The 26,338-nt window shown below is 48.7% G+C and overlaps 1 protein-coding gene across 4 annotated transcripts; it reads left to right on the top strand.

The window, feature by feature from the left end:
- The first annotated feature begins 430 nt into the window (after nt 1–430).
- Nucleotides 431–17,205, top strand: cdc45 (CDC45 cell division cycle 45 homolog). 4 transcript variants are annotated; one of them, XM_084440310.1, is made up of 19 exons: nt 431–1,545; nt 1,674–1,902; nt 3,460–3,519; nt 3,691–3,783; nt 4,324–4,461; nt 5,842–5,985; nt 6,189–6,247; nt 6,886–6,934; nt 7,070–7,131; nt 7,355–7,405; nt 8,216–8,335; nt 9,057–9,188; nt 9,414–9,512; nt 9,852–10,013; nt 10,414–10,552; nt 10,666–10,749; nt 10,850–10,968; nt 11,239–11,315; nt 16,903–17,205. In XM_084440310.1, the coding sequence occupies exons 2-19, from the start codon at nt 1,726–1,728 to the stop codon at nt 16,965–16,967; spliced, it is 1,830 nt and encodes a 609-aa protein (XP_084296436.1). In that variant the 5' UTR covers nt 431–1,545; nt 1,674–1,725; the 3' UTR covers nt 16,968–17,205. The 4 variants fall into 4 exon arrangements, with proteins under 4 accessions (XP_084296436.1, XP_084296435.1, XP_084296437.1 ...); XM_084440309.1 differs by lacking the exon at nt 431–1,545 and having other exon boundaries at nt 1,648–1,902; XM_084440311.1 differs by lacking the exons at nt 431–1,545; nt 1,674–1,902 and adding an exon at nt 2,481–2,606.
- Nucleotides 17,206–26,338: the final 9,133 nt, after the last annotated feature.

Genomic DNA, 26,338 nt, shown 5'->3' with positions numbered 1-26,338 from the left:
ACTACTTCCTCCCCCTGTAGACACCCCCAAATACACTCCGACTACACACTCCCCCTGTAGACACCCCCAAATACACTCCGACTACACACTCCCCCTGTAGACACCCCCAAATACACTCCAACTACACACTCCCCCTGTAGAGACCCCCGAATACACTCCAACTAAATCCTCCCCCTGTAGACACCCCCAAATACACTCCAACTACACACTCCCCCTGTAGACACCCCCAAATACACTCCAACTACATCCTCCCCCTGTAGACACCCCCAAATACACTCAGACTACACACTCCCCCTGTAGACACCCCCAAAAACACTCCAACTACATCCTCCCCCTGTAGACACCCCCAAATACACTCCAACTACATCCTCCCCCTGTAGACATCCCCCAAATACTCCAACTACATCCTCCCCCTGTAGACACCCACACATACACCCCAACTACACACTCCCCCTGTAGATACCCACACATACACTCCAACTACACACTCCCCCTGTAGACACCCCCAAATACACTCCAACTACACACTTCCCCTGTAGACACCCACACAGATACACACGCACACACACACATACACACCAGCTGAGCAGCTCGCCTGGAGCTGATACTAACTGTCAGAATGGGACAGAGAGAGACTGGGACTAGGAGAGACTGAGAGAGACTGGGACTGGGAGGGAGACCAGGCTTGACTGAGGGGAATTCATTGCGCCAGTTTCTCTGGCTGGTTTGGGGTGATGATGTGGGGACTGTTTTGGTATTTTCTTATTCCTTCCAAGCCAGTGACGGTGGGAGTCGTACCTGCAGCTCTCTGGTCAGACTGTGTTTTGACCACCGCCACAGTCTTTCAGTCCTTCCGTTTACCTCAAGCCTTTTCTCAATCCTTTTCTGAGGATTGTAGTTTTTAAATATTTTCCTGGATGGACAGTTTGAACCTCCTCTGTGTCGTCACACAGCAACCACGGTCACAACTGACTTCAACTTCTGTCATTTTGCCTGCTTTGTAGGCCTGTTCCATCACTCATAGAAACCCATTTTAGATATAGTACATTTCATGATAATGTGTCATGATAATGAGTCTGCATCTTCCATAGGGGTGAATTTATACAACACCAATATTCTAACATGAGTTTGGCTCCAACAGCGAGGCTGAGGTCCATCTGTACACCTGCACCCTCAGGCGGTGGCCTGGGACCATTTCGGACACTAGACCCTCTCCGCTGCACAGCTTACACCCATCAGGTCATTGTTGACGCCGTCAGAGACTGTTACTGCTGAAGTGTTCCACCAGGGGGCGGCGCGCCATGAGCCCAGCAGGTCTATGGCGCTACGCTAACCTCCCAGCGCTGTCACTGGCATCGTATGGATGTTCAGTTAAGAGGCTGTTTCTATAGTGTTTGCCAGACACACGCACACACACACACACACACGACCTCCACTCTGTATTGTTCTTGTTTATGCTTTTGTTTATCTGGAATGTTCCTGGATGGAATTTTCAGAGATTTGTTTCTCACAGCAGTGAAGGCCAGACCTGGAGAAGAGTTTCAGGTGCGTTTGATGTAAACGTTAAATGTGTACTTCTTGGACTCATTGATCTCACTACACAAGAACCTATGAACTAAATCAAGTGCACTCTTGGGACCCTATCAACCGTCCTGGACCCTGGGCTGATAAAGGGCACCGGAGGACATTGATTGATGACCGTGGTCAAGCTGATACCACGGACTGATGTGTGCCTTCAACGTTACCTCCATGGTCCTCTCTCGGCCAGTGAACGGTCACTGCATGTCTAGTGTACACACACCTCCTCCTCACGTCCTGAGGACAGACACCCGGGACTGGGAGACCAGACCTGCGTGTCGACCCTCTCTCACAAACATTGTCCTTCATCAATGTGGTCATCAGGTAGATTTTACTTTTCTAATAGGTATATATTTTGTTTCCGAACTTGTGACTTACAGTTTGTTTTTACTTCATGATGATGTGGTTTTACGTCTTGTAAGGTTGTGACCGGTGATGTTGAGTGGACAGTGGAGACTGCTGGGGCAGGGCTCCGTCCAGAGCACAACTGATGTGGGAGGGAATCACAATCATTTAATCAGTGAAACTGATTCTATTTGTCAGGGATAAGGATAAGGCAAAACAGTGAGGGAATAAGGTGTGACTTTTTACTGGTTGTATTTATCTAAATGTACTGTATAGCTCATATTTATAAGAAGAAGATGTTTGCAAGAGGAAATTTATTTTTATTTTTTGGGCTTGCAGGACTTTACTTGAAATACTAATCAGCTACTTTACAAAAATTGGACTTGTGTTACTGATCAGAATGGTTATAGAGTCTAATTTGTGGGCTTTATCATTTGCTAAATGCCCCTGAAAAGGCTCTTTATGCACCCGGCTAACTGCTAACACTGAGCAGGTACTAGACGGTGCTGCTGTTGTTTTAGCGGCTGGTCTGGTCCAGTATCTTGGTAGTTTGCATGTTCCCCTGCTGTAGAGACAGCATGCCCTCTGTCCCTCTAGGCCATCCTGACCCTTCAACTCTGGTCACTCAGCTAACCTGCCTTGGCCTGACTGGATGTATTGTGATGCCTTTGTTGGATTTCTTGGTAACACTTTATGAAGTTTCTTAATAAATAAATAAATATCTAAAACATTGTTTGTTAACCATGGAACATGCCAGTAAGGGCATGTTTTGCCATTGTAAACAATAATGATTTAATGTATTTATATATGAGATGTATGCTAGGTTTGCAATCGGTGGTTGCATTGAGATTTATTATGTGGGGGGGCCTGTGTTGGCAAGGGTGTGCATGGGTGCCTGCAGTGGCAGCAGTGATGGTGGTGCTTCATACTGTTTCGTAAATAGCAAATATCAAGCCTTTAATGGTCTATCTATCTTTGAAATTAAAGAATTAAATACATTGATTAAATACAATTCGAACACTTTGCTTCTCAGCCCTATGCTGTGGACAATGTTGTTTCTGATATCTCATTGGTCAGTTGTTCCTGGCAGCTCATTGGTCAGTTGCTCCTAACAGCTGATTGGTCAGTTCTTGACAGCTCATTGGTCAGTTCCTGACAGCTCATTGGTTGTTCTTTGGTCTGGTTTTGGCGCCGTGTTTCTAACTAGGATATTCTCTCACAAACAACAGAAAGAGACACAAAAGCCGAACGACAATACCGAAACATTAGCACGTCTCTTACTTTCCAGTTTATTTTGGACAGCTACAACATGTTCGTGACGGATATTAGAAAGGAGTTCTACGACGTTGTTGTCAACCAGGTGAAAGTCCTTGCTTTTGATAGCTAGTGCTAGCTAGCAAGCTAACGTTAGCTGAAAGCCTAACTAGCTAGTGCTATGTATTCTAGCTAGCTAGTTGACCTGAACGAGCTATGCAGGTTTTTTTTTTTTTAACGTTCTTGAATATTCATCTCTTTCTCTTATTTCCATTCTGACAGAGAGTTGCGCTCCTGGTCTCGTCAGACATCGATGCCCTCTGCGCCTGTAAAATATTGCAGGTATGTAACAGTCTATCTAACGTTAGCTTGGCTAGCTAGCCGCTGACAGTGGCAGCTGGTGGGCCGACACAGTTTATGGATTCCTAAGCTAACCACGACTGTTGTGTAAAAATGTCCTGTATTCGATGGAGAAATTTCCCGACAACCACTAGCCCCTCTCTCTCTTCCCAGGCTCTGTTCCACTGTGACCAGGTCCAGTACACCTTGGTGCCAGTGTCGGGTTGGCAGGAATTGGGACAGGCCTTCCTGGAGCACAAGGAGCAGGTACCATTACAACCCCCTAGGGAAATGGTGATGGTTATGTCCCCTGCTACTCGGATTAATCTGGGAGCAATACTGTATTTCAGCGTATGTAACAATACACTTACATTTGATAGTTATTGCCTGCGTTTGGCTGCATATAGGGAGTTTTCATAAAGTCAAGTTTATTGGTAACATGCTACACATCACACAAGTACAAAGAGCAGTGAAATGTTTTTGTTGAATGGTAAACAAACGACACAGAGCTTTACAATGGACTCTCATTCACCCATTCACACACCAATGGCGGCAGCTGCCATGCAAGGTGCTAGCCTGCTCATTGGGAGCAATTTAAGGTTCTGTGTCTTGCCCAAGGACACTTTGGCATGTCATCAGGAGGAGTTGGGATTCGAACCAACGACCCTGCGGTCATTGGACGAGCCCCTCCTCCTCCTGAGCCACTGCCGGCCTGTTTCCCGTTAGCTCCTAGATTGTGCACTAAGCAGCGTAGAGGTAAAAAAAAAACATTCTTTGACTGATCTGAACGGTCTCTCCTCTGGTCAGTTCCGTTACTTCGTTCTGATCAACTGTGGCGCCAACGTGGACCTGCTGGAAACCCTGCAGCCGGACCAGGACGCCATCTTCTTCGTCTGCGACACTCACAGGCCGGTGGACGTGGTCAACGTTTACAATGACACCCAGGTCAGGAGTTAGGCAGGGCAAAGGTCACCTTAGCCCTAAATGAGGGTCTCCTCCTTCCTGATTGTTGTGTTTGTCGTCTTGGTGTTGTGTGATATACAACATGAATAAGACTTAGGGATGCTGGAGTTTGGCTCTGACAGAGAGCGACCAGTCATTGGGCTTGAGTTGTTGTACTGCACACTTTCGGTTTCGGTTGAGAAGTAACCGTTCGCGCCGCACGTTGAGCGGAGAGCAGCAACGACAGCAGCAGTGCAGTTTTAGAGGTCAGTTCGGACCACTCCAGACCGTTGGCTATTGGCATACTGGCCAGTTATTTTTCCGCACATAGAATAGCCTACAGAAACGAACTATTATAGCCTACAACTACAGTAGCCTAATAGCCTACATTTGATTGTTGTTATATGCTATCATTGAAGAATAATAGGTAGCCTGCTGTTCTAAAGCCCAGTTCAGTCCAAAGATTCACAATAATAGGCAATAATAATTCTAATCCTATTCTATTCTCGCTTATTGCATGTCGTTATGCTTTTCCTTATGTTGACACTGTTCGTTGCAATAGACTAGACTTTGGTTACTGTTGTTTCCTTATGCTGTGCGTTATTGTTGGTATTCGCAAATAGAGGGGCGGCATAATTGTGTTTGGGCCTGCCCCTCGTTTGTCTCAGGGAGAGACGCAGGAGCACAGGTGTGTTGATTACTAACGAGCCGCTGCTGCGCTCTCAGCGCGCGTGCCGAGTTGGAAGGGCGCACAGGCCAGCAGGGCCATGACGCTCCTAGACGGGGAAGCACCTCAGGGTGGCCGAACCACAACAAGATGCACATGAAAACCTGCTGGTTTGAACACACAACTAACAAATATATATATTTTTATTTTCATTAAATAGTTCAAGTGAGTAAAATGAGGCACTAACAGTCCTATACACAGTCATACAGTCAACAGTCTTAACAGTTCTATACAGTCAACAGTCTTAACAGTCCTATACACAGTCATAGTCAAGTGTTAACAGTCCTATACACAGTCATACAGTCAACAGTGTTAACAGTCCTATACACAGTCATAGTCATATTCAGTTACTTTCATCTGTACTATCCTGGGATTGCAGAATTTTAAATAAAAAAGCAAGAAAATGCAAAGTGAGTGCTGTCAATTAATTACAATTTTTGAAAATCGGTATCGGCCAAAATCGGTATAGATGAGTCTGCCCCCCCCCCCAAAAAATCAGAAATCGGTATCGGCCAAAAAAGCCAATCGGCCCATCTCTAGTCTGCACACTTCCCAACACCAACCAGCAACGTTGGATGGGTGTGCCATGTCTGTTGGTGACTTGGCGTCGGTTGGACAGATTTTTGCAGCTGAATTTTAACTTTAGCTCTCGGCAGGTGAAGCTGCTGATCAAGCAGGATGACGACCTGGGCGTGCCCTCCTACGACGACATCTTCCGTGACGAGGAGGGCAGCGATGACTCTGGCAACGAGAGCGACGGTGGTGCCGAGCCTTCTGGGAAACGGAGGCGGTTTGAGGAGGTAGACCGGAGTTCTCTGACAAATGTTCTAGTCTACTGCTAGGATCCAACTTCATAGTGATGTACTGTAGCAGAAATGGACCCAGTCAATCAGATAGCATTGATTTGTTGTCTGTGTGTGTTTTATCAGTATTGTTCATTATGTTTGTGTGTTTCAGTATTGTTCATTGTTTGTGTGTTTATCAGTGTTGATGTGTGTTGCAGGGAGCGGTGGAGAGGAGGATTGAGCGCCAGAGGGCTAAGAGAGAGTGGGAGGGACGCAGGTGAGACCTCCTCTGTTAGAGGGCTAGGACTTTACCAGGGCTAGAACAGGCCTTTACCAGGGCTAGGACTTTACCAGGGCTAGAACAGGCCTTTACCAGGGCTAGGACAGGCCTTTACCAGGGCTAGAACAGGCCTTTACCAGGGCTAGAACAGGCCTTTACCAGGGCTAGGACAGGCCTTTACCAGGGCTAGAACAGGCCTTTACCAGGGCTAGAACAGGCCTTTACCAGAACAGCCCTACAGAGGTCCATCCATTAAATGGCATCCATCTTGGTTCCGGAATAGATTTCTGCCCTGGCCGTTATAGTGAGCCCATTCTTTTTTTCTTTTTTTAAAGAATTTTTTTGGCATTTCAGCTTTATTATACAAGACAGTGTAGAGTGACAGGAAAGGAGGGAGAGAGAGAGAGAGGGGAGGACATGCAGCACAGGGACCGGGACGGATTCTAGAGTGACAGGAAAGGAGGGAGAGAGAGAGAGAGAGAGGGGAGGACATGCAGCACAGGGACCGGGACGGATTCAAACCCGGGCCGCTGTGAGAAGGTCTTGCCTTCATGCGTTATGCGCCTAAACCGATGAGCCACCAGGGCACCCTATAGTGAGCCCATTCTGACATGTTTGTTTGTTTGTTTTTCCAGGCGTGAGATCCTGTTTGACTATGAGCAGTATGAATACCATGGAACCTCTGTGAGTATGGACTCACCTATTCCCTTGATCTGGAGGAAAATCAGGCTTAAAATGCTGAAAACACATGAAACTTGTGCTCAGACTGCATTTTATTCACCTACATGTGGTGGTCTTGTTGTTGTACCCCGACCCCAGGCTGCTATGGTGGTCTTCGAGCTGGCCTGGGTGCTGACCAAGGACACCAAAGACATGCTGTGGTAAGTCTCTGTAAACGTTACCACCACCTGAGAAGAACAGAGGATGGAGGATGAGGTAGCTCCTCCTACAGCGTTCCCACAGGCCTTGAAAGTTAGAAAATTAGTGGGAAATTATTTTAGGAAATGGATTATGGGAAAACGAAAGAGAGATGGTGGTTGGAGTAGGAAAGGCCCTGTTTGTTGTTTGTTGTTGTTTAAGCTCTGTCTGTTTGTTTTCCTGCAGGTGGTCCATCATTGGACTGACAGACCAGTGGGTTCATGATAAAATTACTCAGTAAGGATCTCTCTCTTTAACTTTACAACATGTCATCTACAGTAGTAACACACACACACATTACTCTTTTTGGGGGACTCCTGATATTCTGACATTCACACCGAGACCCCCCATGCATGTCTCTGACCTGGCTGTGTTTCTGACCTGGCTGTGTTTCTGACCTGGCTGTCTCTCTGACCTGGCTGTCTCTCTGATCTGGCTGTGTCTCTGACCTCTGACCTGGCTGTGTCTCTGACCTGGCTGTGTCTCTGACCTGGCTGTCTCTCTGACCTCTGACCTGGCTGTGTCTCTGACCTGTCTGTGTCTCTGACCTGGTTGTGTCTCTGACCTGGCTGTGTCTCTGACCTGGCTGTGTCTCTGACCTGGCTGTGTCTCTGACCTGGCTGTGTCTCTGACCTGTCTTGTGTCTCTGACCTGTCTTGTGTCTCTGACCTGTCTTGTGTCTCTGACCTGTCTTGTGTCTCTGACCTGGCTGTCTCTCTGACCTGTCTGTGTCTCTGACCTGTCTGTGTCTCTGACCTGTCTTATGTCTCTGACCTGGCTGTCTCTCTGACCTGGCTGTGTCTCTGACCTTTGACCTGGCTGTGTCTCTGACCTGTCTGTGTCTCTGACCTGTCTGTGTCTCTGACCTGTCTGTGTCTCTGACCTGGCTGTGTCTCTGACCTGGCTGTGTCTCTGACCTGGCTGTGTCTCTGAACTGGCTGTGTCTCTGAACTGGCTGTGTCCCTGAACTGGCTGTGTCCCTGACCTGGCTGTCTCTCTGACCTCTGACCTTTTGTCTGTGTCCCTGACCTGGTTGTGTTCCTCCAGTATGAAGTACGTGACGGACATCGCCACCATGCAGCGCCACGTCTCCCGCCACAACCACCGCAACGAGGACGAGGAGAACTCCCTCTCCATCGACTGCATGAGGATCTCCTTTGAGTACGAGTATCCTGTACCACCACCAGCCCTGACTAACCCTGGTCTAAACTAGCACCAGCCCTGACTAACCCTGGTCTAAACTCAGACCTGTACCACCACCAGCCCTGACTAACCCTGGTCTAATCTAGCACCAGCCCTGACTAACCCTGGTCTAAACACAGACCTGTACCCCTCTCTCTCTCTCGCTCTCTCTCGCTCTCTCTCGCTCTCTCTCGCTCTCTCTCGCTCTCTCTCGCTCTCTCGCTCGCTCTCTCGCTCGCTCTCTCGCTCGCTCTCTCGCTCTCTCTCTCGCTCTCTCTCTCGCTCTCGCTCTCTCTCTCGCTCTCTCTCTCGCTCTCTCTCTCGCTCTCTCTCTCGCTCTCTCTCTCGCTCTCTCTCTCGCTCTCTCTCTCGCTCTCTCTCTCGCGCTCTCTCTCGCGCTCTCTCTCGCGCTCTCTCTCGCTCTCTCTCTCGCGCTCTCTCTCGCGCTCTCTCGCGCTCTCTCGCGCTCTCTCTCGCGCTCTCTCTCGCGCTCTCTCTCGCACTCTCTCTCGCTCTCTCGCGCTCTCTCGCGCTCTCTCTCGCGCTCTCTCTCGCGCTCTCTCTCGCACTCTCTCTCGCTCTCTCGCGCTCTCTCGCGCTCTCTCTCGCTCTCTCTCGCTCTCTCTCGCGCTCTCTCGCGCTCTCTCGCGCTCTCGCTCTCGCTCTCTCTCTCTCTCTGTGTGTTAACCTTGACTCTTGGCCCCAGCTTGCGTCTGACCCTGTACCAGCACTGGTCTCTGTACGAGAGCATCTGTAACTCCTGTTACACCTCCTGTAACTTCAAGCTGTGGTCCATGCATGGTCAGAAGAAGCTGCAGGAGTTCCTGGCAGACATGGGGTAGGACTCAAATGGGACTGTATAGATTTACTTCACATGGATGGTTTATTTCTGGATATTCTGTAGATTTAATGTTATGTCTGTCTTTGAAACTCTTCCTCTCTTTGTCCCCATCTCTCTCTCTGACCTCCATCTCTCTCTCTCTTTCTCTCTCCCCATCTCTCTCACTCTGCCACGTCTCCATCTCTCTCTCTGCCCTCCATTTCTCTCTCCATCTCTCTCTAGTCTTCCTCTGAAGCAGGTGCGTCAGAAGTTCAACTCCATGGATATGTCCATCAAGGAGAACCTGCGGGATGTCATAGAGGAGTCCTCCAATAAATATGGGTACATGTCTAGAGTAGAAGAGTATAAATATGGGTACGTGTCTAGAGTAGAAGAGTATAAATATGGGTACGTGTCTAGAGTAAAAGAGTATAAATATGGGTACGTGTCTAGAGTAGAAGAGTATAAATATGGGTATGTGTCTAGAGTAGAAGATTATAAATATGGGTGTGTGTCTAGAGTAGAGAGTAGGATAAAGTATAGAGACTGAAGGCCAGTTTCTGGCCCTCCCTCCCTGAGTAAATCTCTCCATCTTCCTCTTTCTGTTCCCCCCTCTCCTCTCCCTCCCTCCTGTCTCCTCTCCCTCCCTCCTGTCTCCTCTCCTCTCCTCCCCTCTCCCAGCATGAAGGATATCCGTATCCAGACCTTTTCTGTCCACTTTGGCTTTAAGAACCGTTTCCTGGCCAGTGACGTGGTGCACGCTGCTGCCGCCCTGCTGGAGAACACGGAGAAGGACGAGAGTTCCGGGGATAACTTCATCAAGGCCCTTGACTGCCTCTCCAGGTGCGCACACGCGTGCACGCACGCACGCACGCACACACATACACTCACACGCGCACACACACACGCTCACACATACACTCTCACACACAGGTACTCAGGTAGTGTAGAGACTGTTTGACTCCCTCTCATCTGGGTATAGAGCAGGCCAGGAGGAAGAGTCAGGGTTCATGGTTGAGGGGGTTAGGGCTCATGGTTGACTCGTGTTTCTGTAGGAGTAATCTGGAGCATGTCAAAGGGGTTGGGGTTCATGTTTGAGGGGTCAGGGTTCATGGTTGAGGGGTCAGGGTTGAGCGGTCAGGGTTGAGGAGTCGGGGTTCATGGTTGAGGGGTCGGGGTTCATGGTTGAGGGGTCGGGGTTCATGGTTGAGGGGTCAGGGTTCATGGTTGACTGTGTCTGTAGGAGTAACCTGGAGCGCCTCCACCTGGGGATCGAGCAGGCCAAGAGGAAGCTGATGGCCGTCCAGCAGACGGTGGCCAGCTGCATCTGCACCAACCTCATCCTGTCACAAGGCCCCTTCCTCTACTGCTACCTCATGGAGGTGTGTGTGTGTGGTGTGTTCTATGTCCTTACCCTGCAGTGTTTTGTGTAGTGGTTTGAGGAGGTGTTCTCCCTCCTTAGCTCGTGTGTGTGTGTGTGTGTGTGTGTGTGTAGGGTACTCCTGATGTGAAACTGTTCTCCAAGCCCATGGCTCTCACCCTGCTCTGCAAGTACTTGCTCAAAGCCTTCGTCCGCTCTGTAAGTCTCACACACACACACTCACCCACATACACACTCACTCACCCACACGCACACACCCCTCCACACGGCCCTATCCCTAATGTCTCCGTCCTCCCAGACCAGGAACAAGCGCTGCAAGCTGCTGCCTCTCATCATGGCTGCCCCCATGAACCTGGAGCAGGGCACCGTTATGCTGATGGGCATCCCGCCCGAGTCCGACTCCTCCGACAAGAAGAAGTAGGATGGATGGATGGATGGATGGATGGATGGATGATGGATACTAGATAAGATACTTAAATAATCCCTGTGGGGGAAGTTTGGGGTGGATGGATGGATGAAGGATGGATGGAAGTCACTAGATCACTGTCCTATACTGGGACCCTCAAGTCCTGCTCGTCTCCCGTTTCATGTATAGAGTTCCTGTGAGTCCAAGGCTAATTCTGCCATATACACTTCTCCTCCTCCTGTCCTCCTCCTCCTGTCTCCTCCTCCTCTCCTGGTCTCTAGTTTCTTTGGCAGGGCGTTTGAGAAGGCAGCCGAGACCACCAGCTCCAGAACACTCCACGACCACTTTGACACCTCCAGTAAGAAACCAACCATGGCTCTCCTCTCTCTCCTCCTCCCTCTACTCTTCTCCTCACCCTTCCTCTCCCACCGTCACCACTCCTCTCTGTCCTCCTCTCCTCCGTGTCCAGCCTTTCTGCCTTCTACCCCTCCAGCCTGTCCTCTCCTCCTCTCCTCTCTGTTCCCTCCTCCTCCTCCTTGCCCTCCTCTCCTCGTCCTTCTTCTCCCCCTCCTTCTCTCCCACCATCTCCTCTAACAGAGTGGAAGTCCAGCTATGCTGTTCCACTACAACCATGTATCTGTGCAGTTCTTCCTCTCACCACTAGAGGGCAGACATGATCTGCTGTTGGTTCAGCTGGACTATAGAGAAGCTTCCTCATCACAGTGGCTGCGTTCTGAATCGCATACTTCCACACTAGATAGTATGCCAAAAAATTATTGTCAATTGTCATTGTCAATGTATGTCCCAATATATAGTATGCCACATGCAATATGGCAAATTTTAGAGGTTGACTGATTAATTGGGCCGATAATAATGCCCTTTTGAGGTAGGCGGCAGGCCGAGTAGCCAGATTAGTATGTTAATAGATGTCAATAGCCGGTGGTCTACTGTAGCATGTCTGAGCCTAACCGTTTGTATTTTCGTATACTGTAGTTAGTCGCACAGAAACGGATGTTTGAGATCATCTAACTTCCGTAGTTTGATGTATTTCCGATGCAAACAAGCTATGAGGGTGGGACATGCGTTTAGAGGAATTTGATTGGAACATCGACAAGTGGACGGGTTTTAATAACTTTAGACAGATTCGATAGAAGGATAGCGTTGATTAATGGGTGGATGTCGTGAGATTATTGGCCTAAAATCTAAGGTACCTGCTGTCGTAATTGCATGTGACCTACCGTTTTCCAGGAAGTAAGAAAATATATACTTTGATATAAGATTACAACAAAAGTAGAATTTAGAATTTTTGGGGGGCATACATCGTTGAATAGGTGAACAATGACCAATTATGTGAACCAAAATGGGACAGAATGCTTTTTTCATTTCTGTGCGACTTTAAAATGTGATAAATATTTAAAGTTATCTAAAGACGCCTCCTTCCCTCCACTAGTCTGGGGGTCCACCTTGGGCAAGTGGTAGTACCCCCTAGCCCCCCTACCTGGGGTTACAGGAAAAAACCCTGATGACAGAACACCAAAAAGGAAGAGAGACCCGGCCCGGAGGAAGCCCGGGGCCCTCGTCTGGAGCCAGGCCCAGACGGAGGGCCCGACTGCGAGCGCCTGGTGGCCGGGCTTACCACGGAGCCCGGCCGGGCCCAGCCTGAATAAGCAACGTGGAAGCACCATCTCCTCCTTCATCGTCCCGTGGACCCACCACCCGCGGGAGGAATTGTCGGGGTCGGGTGCGCTGCCAACTAGGTGGCGGTGAAGGCGGGGGGCACCGACGGACCGGACCCGGGCGGCAACGGCTGGCTCTGGGGACATGGAACGTGACCTCGCTGGGGGGGAAGGAGCCGGAGCTTGTGAGGGAGGTGGAGCGATACCAATTACACCTGGTGGGGCTAACCTCCACGCACAGCACCGGCGCCGGAACCAAACTCCTGGATAGGGGTTGGACCCTGTTCTTCTCCGGAGTTGCTCACGGTATGAGGCGTAAGGCAGGTGTGGCTATACTAGCTAGCCCCCAGCTGAGCGCCTCTGTGCTGGAGTTCACCCCAGTGGACGAGAGGGTCGCCTCCCTGCGCCTTAGGACTGTGGGGGGGGGGACTCTGACTGTGGTTTGTGCTTATGCACCGAACAGCAGTTCAGAGTACTCAGCCTTCCTGCAGACCCTGAGTGGAGTCCTTTTGGGGGCTCCTGCAGGGGACTCCAGTGTCCTACTTGGGGACTTCAATGCACACGTAGGCAATGATGGAGAAACTTGGAGGGGCGTGATTGGGAGGCATGGCCACCACGATCTGAACCCGAGTGGTGTTTTGTTGTTGGACTTCTGTGCTAGTCACGGTTTGTCCATAACAAACACCATGTTCGAACACAAGGATGCCCACAAGTACACCTGGCATCAGAACACCTTAGGCCGAAGGTCGATGATCGATTTCGTTATCGTATCATCTGATCTGAGGCCATGCGTTTTGGACACTCTGGTAAAGAGAGGGGCAGAGCTGTCCACTGATCACCATCTGGTGGTGAGCTGGTTTCGATGGCGGGGGAAACTTCTGGACAGACCTGGAAAACCCAAGCGTGTAGTGAGGGTGAACTGGGAACGTCTGGAGGAAGAGCCTGTCCGGAGAGATTTCAATTGCCACCTCCGGCGGAGCTTCTCAGGCATCCCTGTGGAGGTTGGGGACATCGAGCATGAGTTGTCAGTGTTCAAAACCTCCATTGCTGAAGCTGCGGCTGGGAGCTGTGGCCTGAGGGCCATAGGTACCTCAAGGGGCGGTAACCCTCAGACACCGTGGTGGACAGCGGTGGTCAGGGAAGCCGTCCTACTGAAGAAGGAGGCCTTCCGGGTTATGTTAGCCCGGGAGACCCCAGAAACAGTTGCAGGGTATCGACTGGCCCGGAGGGCTGCGGCTTCGGCCGTGACCAAGGCAAAGCAGCGGGTGTGGGAGGAGTTCGGAGAAACCATGGAGAAGGACTTTCGGTCGGCACCAAAGTGTTTCTGGAAGACCATCAGACACCTCAGGAAGGGAAAGCGGGGGACCATCCAAGCTGTATACAGCAAGGAGGGGACACTGCTGACCTCAACTGAGGAGGTTGTTGAGTGTTGGAAGGAGCACTTTGAGGAACTCCTGAACCCGACTAATCCACCCTCTACGATCGAGGAAGAGCCGGAAGATGATGGGGGGTCGTCAATGTCCTTGGAGGAGGTCACTGAGGTAGTCAAACAACTCCACAGTGGCAGAGCCCCAGGGACTGATGAGATCCGTCCAGAAATGCTGAAGGCGCTGGGTGTAGAGGGGCTGTCTTGGTTGACACGCCTCTGTAACATTGCGTGGAAGTCTGGGTCAGTGCCGAAGGAGTGGCAGACTGGGGTGGTGGTCCCAATATTCAAAAAAGGGGACCAGAGGGTGTGTGCGAATTATAGAGGCATCACATTACTCAGCCTCCCAGGGAAAGTTTACTCCAAGGTGCTGGAAAGGAGGGTCCGGCCGATAGTCGAACCTCAGATCGAAGAGGAACAATGCGGATTTCTTCCTGGTCGTGGAACTACCGACCAGCTCTTCACTCTCGCAAGGATCTTGGAGGGGGCTTGGGAGTTTGCCCAACCTGTCTACATGTGTTTTGTGGACTTGGAGAAGGCTTACGACCGGGTCCCTCGAGAGGTCTTGTGGAGGGTTATGCGGGAGTATGGGGTGAGGGGGTCCCTACTTAGGGCCATCCAATCCCTGTACACCCAGAGCGAGAGCTGTGTCCGGGTCCTCGGCAGTAAGTCGTCTTCCTTTCCGGTGGGTGTTGGCCTCCGCCAGGGCTGCGCTTTGTCACCAATCCTGTTTGTGATTTTCATGGACAGGATATCGAGGCGTAGCCGGGGGGAGGTGGGTTTGCAGTTCGGTGAGCTGGGGATCATGTCACTGCTTTTTGCAGATGATGTGGTCCTGATGGCATCAGCTGCCTGCGACCTCCAGCACTCTCTGGATAGGTTCGCAACTGAGTGTGAAGCGGCTGGGATGAGAATAAGCACTTCTAAATCTGAGGCCATGGTTCTCAGCAGGAAACCGGTGGCCTGTCCGCTCCGAGTAGGAAATGAGTCCTTACCCCAAGTGAAGGAGTTCAAGTATCTGGGGGTCTTGTTCACGAGTGAGGGAATCATGGAGAGGGAGTTTGGCCGGAGAATCGGAGCAGCTGGTGCGGTTCTGAAGTCGCTTTACCGCACTGTTGTGACGAAAAGAGAGCTGAGCCAAAAGGCAAAGCTCTCGATCTACCGGTCTATCTTCGTCCCCACCCTCACCTATGGTCATGAAGGATGGGTCATGACCGAAAGAACGAGATCCCGGATACAAGCGGCCGAAATGAGTTTTCTCCGGAGGGTGGCTGGGGTCTCCCTGAGAGATCGGGTGAGAAGTTCAGTCATCCGGGAGAGACTCGGAGTAGAGCCGCTGCTCCTTTGCGTCGAAAGGAGCCAGTTGAGGTGGTTCGGGCATCTAGTGAGGATGCCTCCTGGGTGCCTCCCTAGGGAGGTGTTCCAGGCGTGTCCGGCTGGGAGGAGGCCGCGGGGTAGACCCAGGACTAGGTGGCAGGACTTCATCTCCGCACTGGCCTGTGAGCGGCTAAAGATTCCCCAGGCAGAGCTGGTTGATGCTGCTAGGGAAAGGGATGTCTGGGGCCCCCTGCTGGAGCTGCTGCCTCCGCGACCCGACCCTGGATAAGCGGATGATGATGATGATGATGATAAAAATACAGTTTAGAAACACAATGTGGAGCTACACATGCACCCAGTAGCCTAGCTAGCCTTAGCCATAACTCAAAAAGGTATTTAACATAAAAATACTGTTCCAGTATACTTATTATTTTATTTTCCTTCTTTAAAAGTCACCAAAATGCAGGAAACACAGTCTCTGAAACCACCAGAAAACCCCCCTTCCTATGTTGGTCTCGAGGTTGGCACTAGGGTTGCTGAATTTCCCGGATTTATCTAATTATAAATCCCGGGATTTTTTCATACCATTTCCCATTTTAAAATTGGATTTATGCTATGTAGACATAAATGCAACAGAATAATGATATTGTATAATAATGTATCACAAACGTTTTATTTATAAAAATCAACATGTGAAAACAAAAAAGACCTCAAATTCACAATTTAAAAATCACAATTTAAAATAGTCTATGTAATAAAAATAAAAAAACGTCTCAGCCGGTTTCTAAGCTTAGTGACAAACTGTCCGCACACTGAGGCTTGCTCGGCTTCTACAGACATTGGCTGAATAGTGCCAAGAGCCGCCTAGAGCAGCTGCAGATTTGCGCTGAGCAACAAGCAACCAAACTTTTAACAGTTTACATTCTCACCACTCAGAGCAGCTGGTCTCCGCATGTGAGCGGCTGTTGCGCAATTGTAGCGGACGAGAGAAGTGTCTTTTGATAATTTAGACAAATATCGAGTCTTCATCTTATTGCTAGTTAGAGACGGGGTTGGAAAGATAAAAGGTGCAAGATAACGTTTATATTGCATAAATATACAGTGTGTGTGTGTATATATAATATATATATATATATATATATATATACACACATATATATATAAATAAAAATAAATAAATAAAATATCTAATATATATAATCATAAATAAATTGAATGTCTATTTCCAATACTGTTAGTTTGACCGGGCGCAGGCATCTGACCTCTTTGTGACGCATTGACACGTTTTGCAGTTTACATCTTTACCGTGTTACATGGACACGTCACCCCAGCCCTAGTATGCCATTCAGAATGCAGCCTGCTTCTTCTCTAGCTGGTCAAACTGGCTGTAACCGTAAGGTTCACACTGGGTTCTCTGGTGTGTGCATCCTCCATCCATACAGACAGGCTGGATGATACTGCTGTTGAAACGCTACCTGTATGTGTCCTAACTATATTTATCTGAACCTCCATCTCCACTTCTCTAGTCATCGAGCTCAAGATGGAGGACAGGAGTAAATTCCTGGATGCGCTCATCACCTTGCTGTCTTAAAGAAGGACCCTAATGAAGTATACAAGTATACATCGCTGAGTGGACAACTGTACACTTCTGAGTGGACAAGTATACATCTCAGTGGACAAGTGACACCACTTCCTAGTGACACCACTGAGTGAACTATTGTCCAATTCATGTGGATATTGTACAGTCTTTTTTATTTGTATAAATGAGTGTGAATGTTTTAGTGAGGTTTTTGGTCCATGTAAATAGTGTTCTGGTCTGGTCCTCGTCTCCTGTGTCTCTCTTCTATGACATGTTTAATAAATGACATTTTATTGACCTGAACTTCTTTCCTCTCCTCGTGACTCATGACTATCCCTGAAACCCACAGCTGTGTGTTGCTCAAGACCCCTTCTGGAACTGCACCCTCCTCCCTCCATAACACTGCATCACACACATTATGAAGTGCTGTGCTCAGCAGTAAGCACCAGTCCTCGGTCGTAGCACTAGTGTTCAGTCTCAGGTGGTTGCTGTGTTAGGCACCAGTCCTCGGTCGTAGCACTAGTGTTCAGTCTCGGGTGGTTGCTGTGTTAAGCACCAGTCCTCGGTCGTAGCACTAGTGTTCAGTCTCGGGTGGTTGCTGTGTTAAGCACCAGTCCTCGGTCGTAGCACTAGTGTTCAGTCTCAGGTGGTTGCTGTGTTAAGCACCAGTCCTCGGTTGTAGCACTAGCGTTCAGTCTCGGGTGGTTGCTGTGTTAAGCGCCAGTCCTCAGGTCAGGTAGTGGCAGCGGTCCTAGCAGGATGTGTTCTAGTGTGAGAGAACAGGTATTGACACCTGTGGCGCTTGTTCTTATTGAAGGGTTTACTGTCTGACATCATGAGTTCACGCACTCTAGAGGAGATGCTCAGTGTAATTTTGTAAATTGCTTTGGTTGAAAGTGTCTGCTGGATGACTACAATGTAAAAGTAGTGTGTGTGCGTGCGTGTACGTTTGTGTGTACGTGTGTGTGTGTGGACCTGATGAGTTCACCGTCTTGTCTGTCAGCTCAGCCTGTTCTCTTCCTGGTCCAGGGGTGAACTCGGCACCATGTTGACCTCCGACCCCCCGGGCGGCTCCGTCCGGCCAGCGTTGTGCAGGGCCTGCAGGGTGTTGGGGGTCCATGCACCCTGCCCGCTCTGCTGGGTAATCAAGACCCTTATCATGCTAGGATCACGCTGGGGTCGCGACCCTCGGAGCACAGGAGGCTGCTGGGTGGGGCTCTCAGGAAAAGGCTGGCCTCGCTGAGACGTGCTACACACAGCGCCGCACCCGCTAGAGCAGGGAGGACTCTGCTTATCACTGGTGTGTGTGTGTGTGTGGGGGGGGGGTGTGCGCGTGTGTGTTTGTGCGTCATTCCTTATTTCTGCCGCCCAGAACGATAATGAGAAAGTCCATCCTGCTGAGTCACATGGTCATGCCAGGGCAGGTTTGTTTACTAACCCAGCCAACAGTGGGCTGCTACTGAACCACATGGAGTCCAGAGCCCATATTTATCACAGTAGGAGTGCTGATCAGGTCCAGTCTGTCCATACAGTCTCCGTCAAGAAGCACAACTGATCCTAGATCAGCTCTCATACTGTGAGATGTTTTATTAATATGGGCCCCCTGGACGAGACGCTTTTAGGATGATATTTCTACACCGGCAGTCAGACTATTGAAGCGAATTATTATTAATTAGCTGATTAGAAATTGTACAGTACATGACACAGAGTTGAGTGGTGCAACATGACATTCTGACAGGGCAATGCCCGAAGGTACCCCACCACCCCAGAGCTAGCCCTGAAACTACCCCACCACCCCAGAGCTAACCCTGAAACTACCCCACCACCCCAGAGCTAGCCCTGAAACTACCCCACCACCCCAGAGCTAGCCCTGAAACTACCCCACCACCCCAGAGCTAGCCCTCAAACTACCCCACCACCCCAGAGCTAGCCCTGAAACTACCCCACCACCCCAGAGCTAGCCCTCAAACTACCCCACCACCCCAGAGCTAACCCTGAAACTACCCCACCACCCCAGAGCTAGCCCTCAAACTACCCCACCACCCCAGAGCTAGCCCTCAAACTACCCCACCACCCCAGAGCTAGCCCTGAAACTACCCCACCACCCCAGAGCTAACCCTGAAACTACCCCATCACCGCAGAGCTAACCCTGGAACTACCCCATCATCGCAGAGCTAACCCTGAAACTACCCCACCACCCCAGAGCTAGCCCTCAAACTACCCCACCACCCCAGAGCTAACCCTGAAACTACCCCACCACCCCAGAGCTAACCCTGAAACTACCCCACCACCCCAGAGCTAACCCTGAAACTACCCCACCACCCCAGAGTTAGCCCTGAAACTACCCCACCACCCCAGAGCTAACCCTGAAACTACCCCACCACCCCAGAGCTAGCCCTGAAACTACCCCACCACCCCAGAACTAGCCCTCAAACTACCCCACCACCCCAGAGCTAGCCCTCAAAGTACCCAACCACCCCAGAGCTAGCGTTGAAACTACCCCACCACCCCAGAGCTAGCCCTGGAACTACCCCATCACCGCAGTGCTAGCCCTCAAACTACCCCACCACCCCAGAGCTAACCCTGAAACTATCCCACCACCCCAGAGCTAGCCCTCAAACTACCCCACCACCCCAGAGCTAGCCCTCAAACTACCCCACCACCCGAGAGCTAGCGCAGAAGTAATCTGAGTACCCAGAAGCTCTGGCTGGCCCAGTAGTCAAGTGTAGCTCAGACAGAGCAGTACAGCCTAGTATACACTCATACATCCCCAGACATACTCGCACCAAACGCACACACAACCCAGTAATTATAGGGAGGTTTCTACTGTTATTACCTACAGAGACTAAATGATGGTTTACCCACACAAGGGCTGTTTGTCTCTCTCTCTCTCTCTCTCTCACATACTCTCTCTCTCATTGCCTTTGATCTTTTTCACTTTCTCCTCTCTTCTTTGCATTCTCTCTTTCTCTCTCCCTCCTCTCTTTCTATTTGTTCTCTCCACCATTCCTCCACCCTCTCCATCATTTCTCTGACCCCGTTTCTCACCATATCATCCACTATAGTATAGTATACCCCCTCATCCACTACAGTATAGTATACCCCCTCATCCACTACAGTATAGTATACCCCCCATCCACTATAGTATAGTATACCCCTTCATCTACTACGGTATAGTATACCCCCCCTCATCCACTACAGTATAGTATACCCCCCCATCCACTATAGTATAGTATACCCCCTCATCCACTACAGTATAGTATACCCCCATCCACTACAGTATAGTATACCCCCCATCCACTATAGTATAGTATACCCCCCATCCACTATAGTATAGTATACCCCCATCCACTACAGTATAGTATACCCCCCATCCACTATAGTATAGTATACCCCCTCATCCACTACAGTATAATATACCCCCCCTCATCCACTACAGTATAGTATACCCCTCATCCACTACAGTATAGTATACCCCCCCTCATCCACTACAGTATAGTATACCCCCCCATCCACTATAGTATAGTATACCCCCTCATCCACTACAGTATAGTATACCCCCATCCACTACAGTATAGTATACCCCCATCCACTACAGTATAGTATACCCCCCATCCACTATAGTATAGTATACCCCCCATCCACTATAGTATAGTATACCCCCATCCACTATAGTATAGTATACCCCCCATCCACTACAGTATAGTATACCCCTCATCCACTACAGTATAGTATACCCCCCTCATCCGCTACAGTATAGTATACCCCCTCATCCGCTACAGTATAATATACCCCCCCTCATCCGCTACAGTATAATATACCCCCCCTCATCCACTACAGTATAGTATACCTCCCCATCCGCTACAGTATAGTATACCCCCCCTCATCCGCTACAGTATAGTATACCCCCCCTCATCCGCTACATTATAGTATACCCCCCCTCATCCGCTACATTATAGTATACCCCCCTCATCCGCTACAGTATAGTATACCCCCCCTCATCCACTACAGCAGTGATGTGTGGCCACCGATCTTTATGCTGCTCTGCCCTGGAGGAATGTGACAAACACGGGGCCCTGCAAGGTGACACACTCACACATACACATATAAAGACACACACACACCTCTCTCTCACACACACACACGAACACACACGAACACACACACTCCTAAGCAGCTTACCAGTAGCCCAGTGAAACCAGGTCCAGCCTGGCTTATGTGCGTGGCTGGCTTGTTTCTGTTCAGGACTGGTCGAACAGAAGCTAGTCATGCCACTGAAATAGCTGTGAATTGAAATGACATGAAATGATGTCTGATAAATTAAAATAGGTCTTGTCGCCTGGACAAATCAATTCCAATGCTTCCAATGCTAATCCAGCACAATAAGAGCGGGATAGCCAGTTAGCTCATGAGCTCAGAACAACTAGCAGCTTCCATAACATTAATGGTAGCGGTCAGTGGCTAAAGCAGTTACACTGATGATTCCTGTAACGTTAGCTATTTTGCTGCAATTGGTTCAACTTCTGTTTCTGGACAAAAGTAAGGGATAAACCCAGATAACACAAGGCTAGTGGACCTACAGCGGGTCCCCGATGGACGAGCTGGCGGACTTCCGGCCGAATCCGCTGGTGGGTTCCTGGCCATTTGCACATCGAATGGCAAGCCGACCTCTGGCGGATTATTAGCGTCAGGGACAGCGGTCCGCTAGTAATCAGAAATGCTCCCACTATTGCTCCACCACCATTCCACCGGTAGTGTATTGTCTATATCCTAGGCCCATTGGCCCTAGGCTTATGGATTTCTATTGCTAAATTAACTTACTCTGAAGATTTTTTGGCTAACCCTTAATTTCATAGTCCCCCAATTACTAAACATTTACTTAAATACATGCAAAGTATAGCCTAATATATAATGGGTAATTACTGAGACACCTATACTGTAGGTATCATTTCAAAACAGGAGTATTTCAAATGTTCAATCACTGCACAGCGTGGCCGTGGGGAAGTGGGTTTGCAGTTCGGTGAGCTGGGGATCGCGTCGCTGTTGTTTGCAGATGATGTGGTCCTGATGGCATCATCTGCCTGCGACCTCCAGCACTCTCTGGGTCTGTTAGCAACTGAGTGTGAAGCGGCTGGGATGAGAATCAGCACTTCTAAATCGGAGGCCATGGTTCTCGGCAGGAAACCGGTGGTTTGCCCGCTCCGAGTAGGAAATGAGTCCTTACCCCAAATGAAGGAGTTCAAGTATCTGGGGGTCTTGTTGACGAGTGAGGGAACCATGGAGAGGGAGTTTGGCTGGAGAATCGGAGCAGCTGGTGCGGTTCTGCAGTCGCTTTACCGCACTGTTGTGACAAAAAGAGAGCTGAGCCAAAAGGCAAAACTCTCGATCTACCGAAATATCTTCGTCCCCACCCTCACCTATGGTCATGAAGGATGGGTCATTACCGAAAGAACGAGGTCACAGATACAAGCAGCCGAAATGAGTTTTCTCCGGAGGGTGGCTGGGGTCTCCCTGAGAGATCGGGTGAGACTCGGAGTAGAGCCGCTGCTCCTTTGCGTCGAAAGGAGCCAGTTGAGGTGTTTCGGGCATCTAGTGAGGATGCCTCCTGACCGCCTCCCTAGGGAGGTGTTCCAGGCTGTCCAGCTGGGAGGAGGACGCGGGGCAGACCCAGGACTAGGTGGCGGGAGTACATCTCCGCACTGGCCTGGGAGCGGCTAAAGATTCCCCAGGCAGAGCTGGTTGATGCTGCCAGGGAAAGGGATGTCTGGGGCCCCCTGCTGGAACTGCTTCCTCCGCGACCTGGATAAGGGGATGACGACGATTGTTTCTTGTTCCTTGTTCTCTGTAAAGCGCATTGTGTTGCCTCTGGGTATGAAATGCGCTATACAAATAAAGCTTTGATTGATTGATTGACGATGGACGATGGAATTACTGCACATTAATTCAATAATTGACATAGCCCAACCAGGTAACCACATTTTTTTATAACATCCAGTGACGAACACAAATCACAATGCTCATATTTATTAAAATGCTTTGAATTATATTAATTATAGCTGGATCCACTCAGGAATCTGGGAGTGGGACCGAGAACAGGAGGAGCAGAAAACAGAACAGAGTTGCATACACAGAGAAACAACAGTAAGCACAAGTCTAGTATATCAATGGGACTTGTAATTGGTCACTTAATTGGTCACCCAGTTTCTGCAATCAGTTTGACACAGTTAATTCATCTGCAAAACAGACTGTACATTTCCATAAAAATAAAACTTGCAGACTTGTTTTACATCACAGTCAGCCCAGTGTCTGGGGCCATGGAACCAAACACTGAATGTCAAGGAGACATTCAAATCATATCTTAATAATGTCCGTCGGTCCAGAACCCCATTTGTACGTCTGCTGGACCCCTCAATATTCGAACGTCTGGCTTTGGCCCCTCTTAGACCTCTGTAGACATGCAAAACGGGTTCAATATCAGAACGTCTAAAAAAAACCTTTCATTCTGGCTCCAAATTGGATGTCTTTGGACGTCCGAAAAAGACGTCTAAAAGACGTCTTTTAGATGCGTCTTTGCTCAGTGGGAGGTGCTCCTAAGCTGTTCAGTATTTTAAGTTGCTGTGGGGCTAGGAGTGATTCTGCTAGCCTCTTGCGCTGCCTCCAGCCACCCTCCCTGTCTGACGCCCCCTTCAGGTTCTTGGTAGCCTCCTGCTGCAGTGCCTCCTCAGTGGTTCCTCTCGTGACTGGGTTTTTCCGCGTAGCCCCTAAGAGGGAAGATATTAGCTCAGAAACACATTTCTTCTTTATTGGCACAGAGACGGTAGAAAAGGACAGGAAAGTTGGGAGAGGAGGGGACTGACACCTTCATGCTCTGAGGTACCCATTAATTCGGGGCATGTTTTAAATTCTAAACATGTTTTATTTACAACAGACTATTACATTACACCAGGGATTCTCAACCTTTTGTAAGGCTCACTTCTGATTGTCAAAATTCTGAGGACCTAATTGAAGCAGATCCTGATACACCCCTTGGTGAATTTTTCACTGTTTACTCCATTAACTAGACATTGAAAGAGAAAACAACACTACCTCTGCACTTGTTTTATTCCAGATCACAGGAACATAGTGGTCCATGATCAGCCCAGACAGGAATGAAGGTCACGTTGGAAAAGACACAACCCATGCATTATCAATTTTGTTAAACTCACTGACATGAAAAGTTGACACTACCATTGCTTAAAAATCCATATAAACTTGTGATCATGATCATGATGCTAAGCCCAGTTTCTTAAGTGAGAGGAGAGCATACTTGCGCTCGTTACACGCAAGCCTGTCTCCAGTATTGTGACATTACAACTTTTTAACCCCTTCATTAGCATTATTTGACCTTTCAATTCTCTTCCCTTACATAAACAGACAGTGAGTGTGTGGTCTCTGAAATAATAAAGACATAATATATAACTAACATAAATACTTACACAAATAACTAAATAGCCTAACTCTACTCATTGAATTGCTGAAACAGAACAATGAATACATACTATCTAAGCCTGTTGCCAGTGTTGGGGAAGCTACTTTGCAAGCGTAGCTTGTAAAGTTACAAGTAGTTCAGCATGGAGGTAGTTTGAACAAACTACATTTCTACCCCTGGAGAAATGTAGTTTGTAAAACTACAGCTACGTAGTAAAAGTAGTTTCAACTACTTTATTTTTCAGCGTTGAATTGAGAATGTACATGTGTCTATGAAACAAAAAATTATAGCCTGCAAGAAAGTCACATGCCAGCAGAAATATGCCTCAAATTAGTTTTATTTAAAAAAAAAAAAAAAAATCATTGACACTTTTGTCAACATCTGTCATCTATCTTTCCTGTGCGAGTCCTCATGTGAAATATAAAATTATTTGTTACATCCTGACACTTACAGTATATGTATGACCTGTGTGGTTTATGAAATGAGACCACAGAGAACAAGGAAATCAATATGAACAAGGAAAACTAAATCTGTGCTACATATGCTACATATGCCTTTTACATTCCAGGGCAGAATCTCGTATTAACCTGAGTTTCTCAAAGTTCTTGTCAGATAGCCGATTCAGTTTGGCACGGAACACATCTTTGCCAACGCTGAAAAGCCGCTCACATGCATCGCTGGCTGGGACACCAGTGTTGAACTTCATGAAAACATCTCTCATTTTAGGTAGAGATTTGAACGCGTTTTGCGGGGACTCATCCGGCGGTGATTTCTCCTACCTACTGCCCAAAAATGTAGTTTGTAAATTGAGTAGTTAAACTACAAAAAATGACCCAAAAAGTAGTTGACGCAGCAAAAGATATGAATGGAGTTTAACTACCAGCAAAATGTAGTTAAGCTATGTAGTTCAACTACATGTAGTTTAAGTCTCCCCAACACTGCCGGTTGCTGACCTCCTGTGGCCGAAAACGGTAAATGCAGTCTATCACCGGTAATGCACGTTTGTAGCCAACCAACAAGAACATGGACTAAATCATACTTGGACAACAAAACGTAATGAACATAAAAATCAAACAAAGTACAGTTACTCTTGGCTACCAATAGTCTAAAACCAGAGATTACACGATAATAGTATGAAGAAGCTATCAAAATCCTTACCGAAGCCATAGATAGCAACATATGGCTAACGCTAATATAGCTAGCAACATAGGGCTACATACACTAATCTACCGCTAGTCTACCATTTCTAAGCAATGATAAAACATTGTGGTAGAATCTCACATTAAGGAATTGAACCAGTACACTTTAATCACCTTGTTCAAATATAATAATCCCTCACACTGTTATCCACCTCTACTAATAAAAGACTTACAACTAAAGAGCTACAACACAGTAGCTGGTGGCTGGGCTAATGTTACGTTAGCTAGCTAACATTAACGCTAGCTAGCTAGTTAGCTAGTTAGCTAGCCTAAATGTGTCAGCTAGCTAAGATATGTTCCCTCAATACACCAGACATTTTTTGAAACATGTTATATGTGATGTTTGTATACAGCTTTACATTTTGAACCAGAATTTACCTGACCTGTCCGGGGCGTCGTGTTGAGCTGGTTGTCAGTGACTAGATTGTTCAAGAATATCCTCCAGTGATGGTGGCAAGCGGAATTTTGACGCTATCCCAACCGAGTTCCACCATGGGAAAAGGGACAGGGGGGGGACGTGCCATGCAAGCGGAATACCAACAGTATCCCAACAGAGGTCCGCATGAGTTTTACCATCAGAAAAGCGACAGGGCAGGGCGTCAGCGCGTGCGAATGCGAGTGGAATTCCACTCGGAGACCACCACCGACTCACCAGCAGAAATTCTCCAGCTGTTTAACAATAGTGCCCCTCTAGACACCCCCTAGTAGAAACACTC

This window comes from Borostomias antarcticus (assembly GCF_949987555.1).
Source record: "Borostomias antarcticus genome assembly, chromosome: 6".
In the NCBI taxonomy this organism is placed as follows: domain Eukaryota; kingdom Metazoa; phylum Chordata; class Actinopteri; order Stomiiformes; family Stomiidae; genus Borostomias; species Borostomias antarcticus.
The sequence above is the reverse complement of the archived record's forward strand: the minus strand, read 5'-3'. Positions and strand labels throughout refer to the sequence as shown.

Excerpts from the sequence above, each read along its gene's own strand:
- cdc45 (XM_084440310.1), top strand. The coding sequence starts at position 1,726 with ATGTGTGCCTTCAACGTTACCTCCATGGTCCTCTCTCGGCCAGTGAAC. Across the intron at positions 8,336-9,056 it reads AGGATCTCCTTTGAGTACGA|CTTGCGTCTGACCCTGTACC; the intron begins GTATCCTGTACC and ends TCTTGGCCCCAG. Across the intron at positions 11,316-16,902 it reads CGACCACTTTGACACCTCCA|TCATCGAGCTCAAGATGGAG; the intron begins GTAAGAAACCAA and ends CCACTTCTCTAG.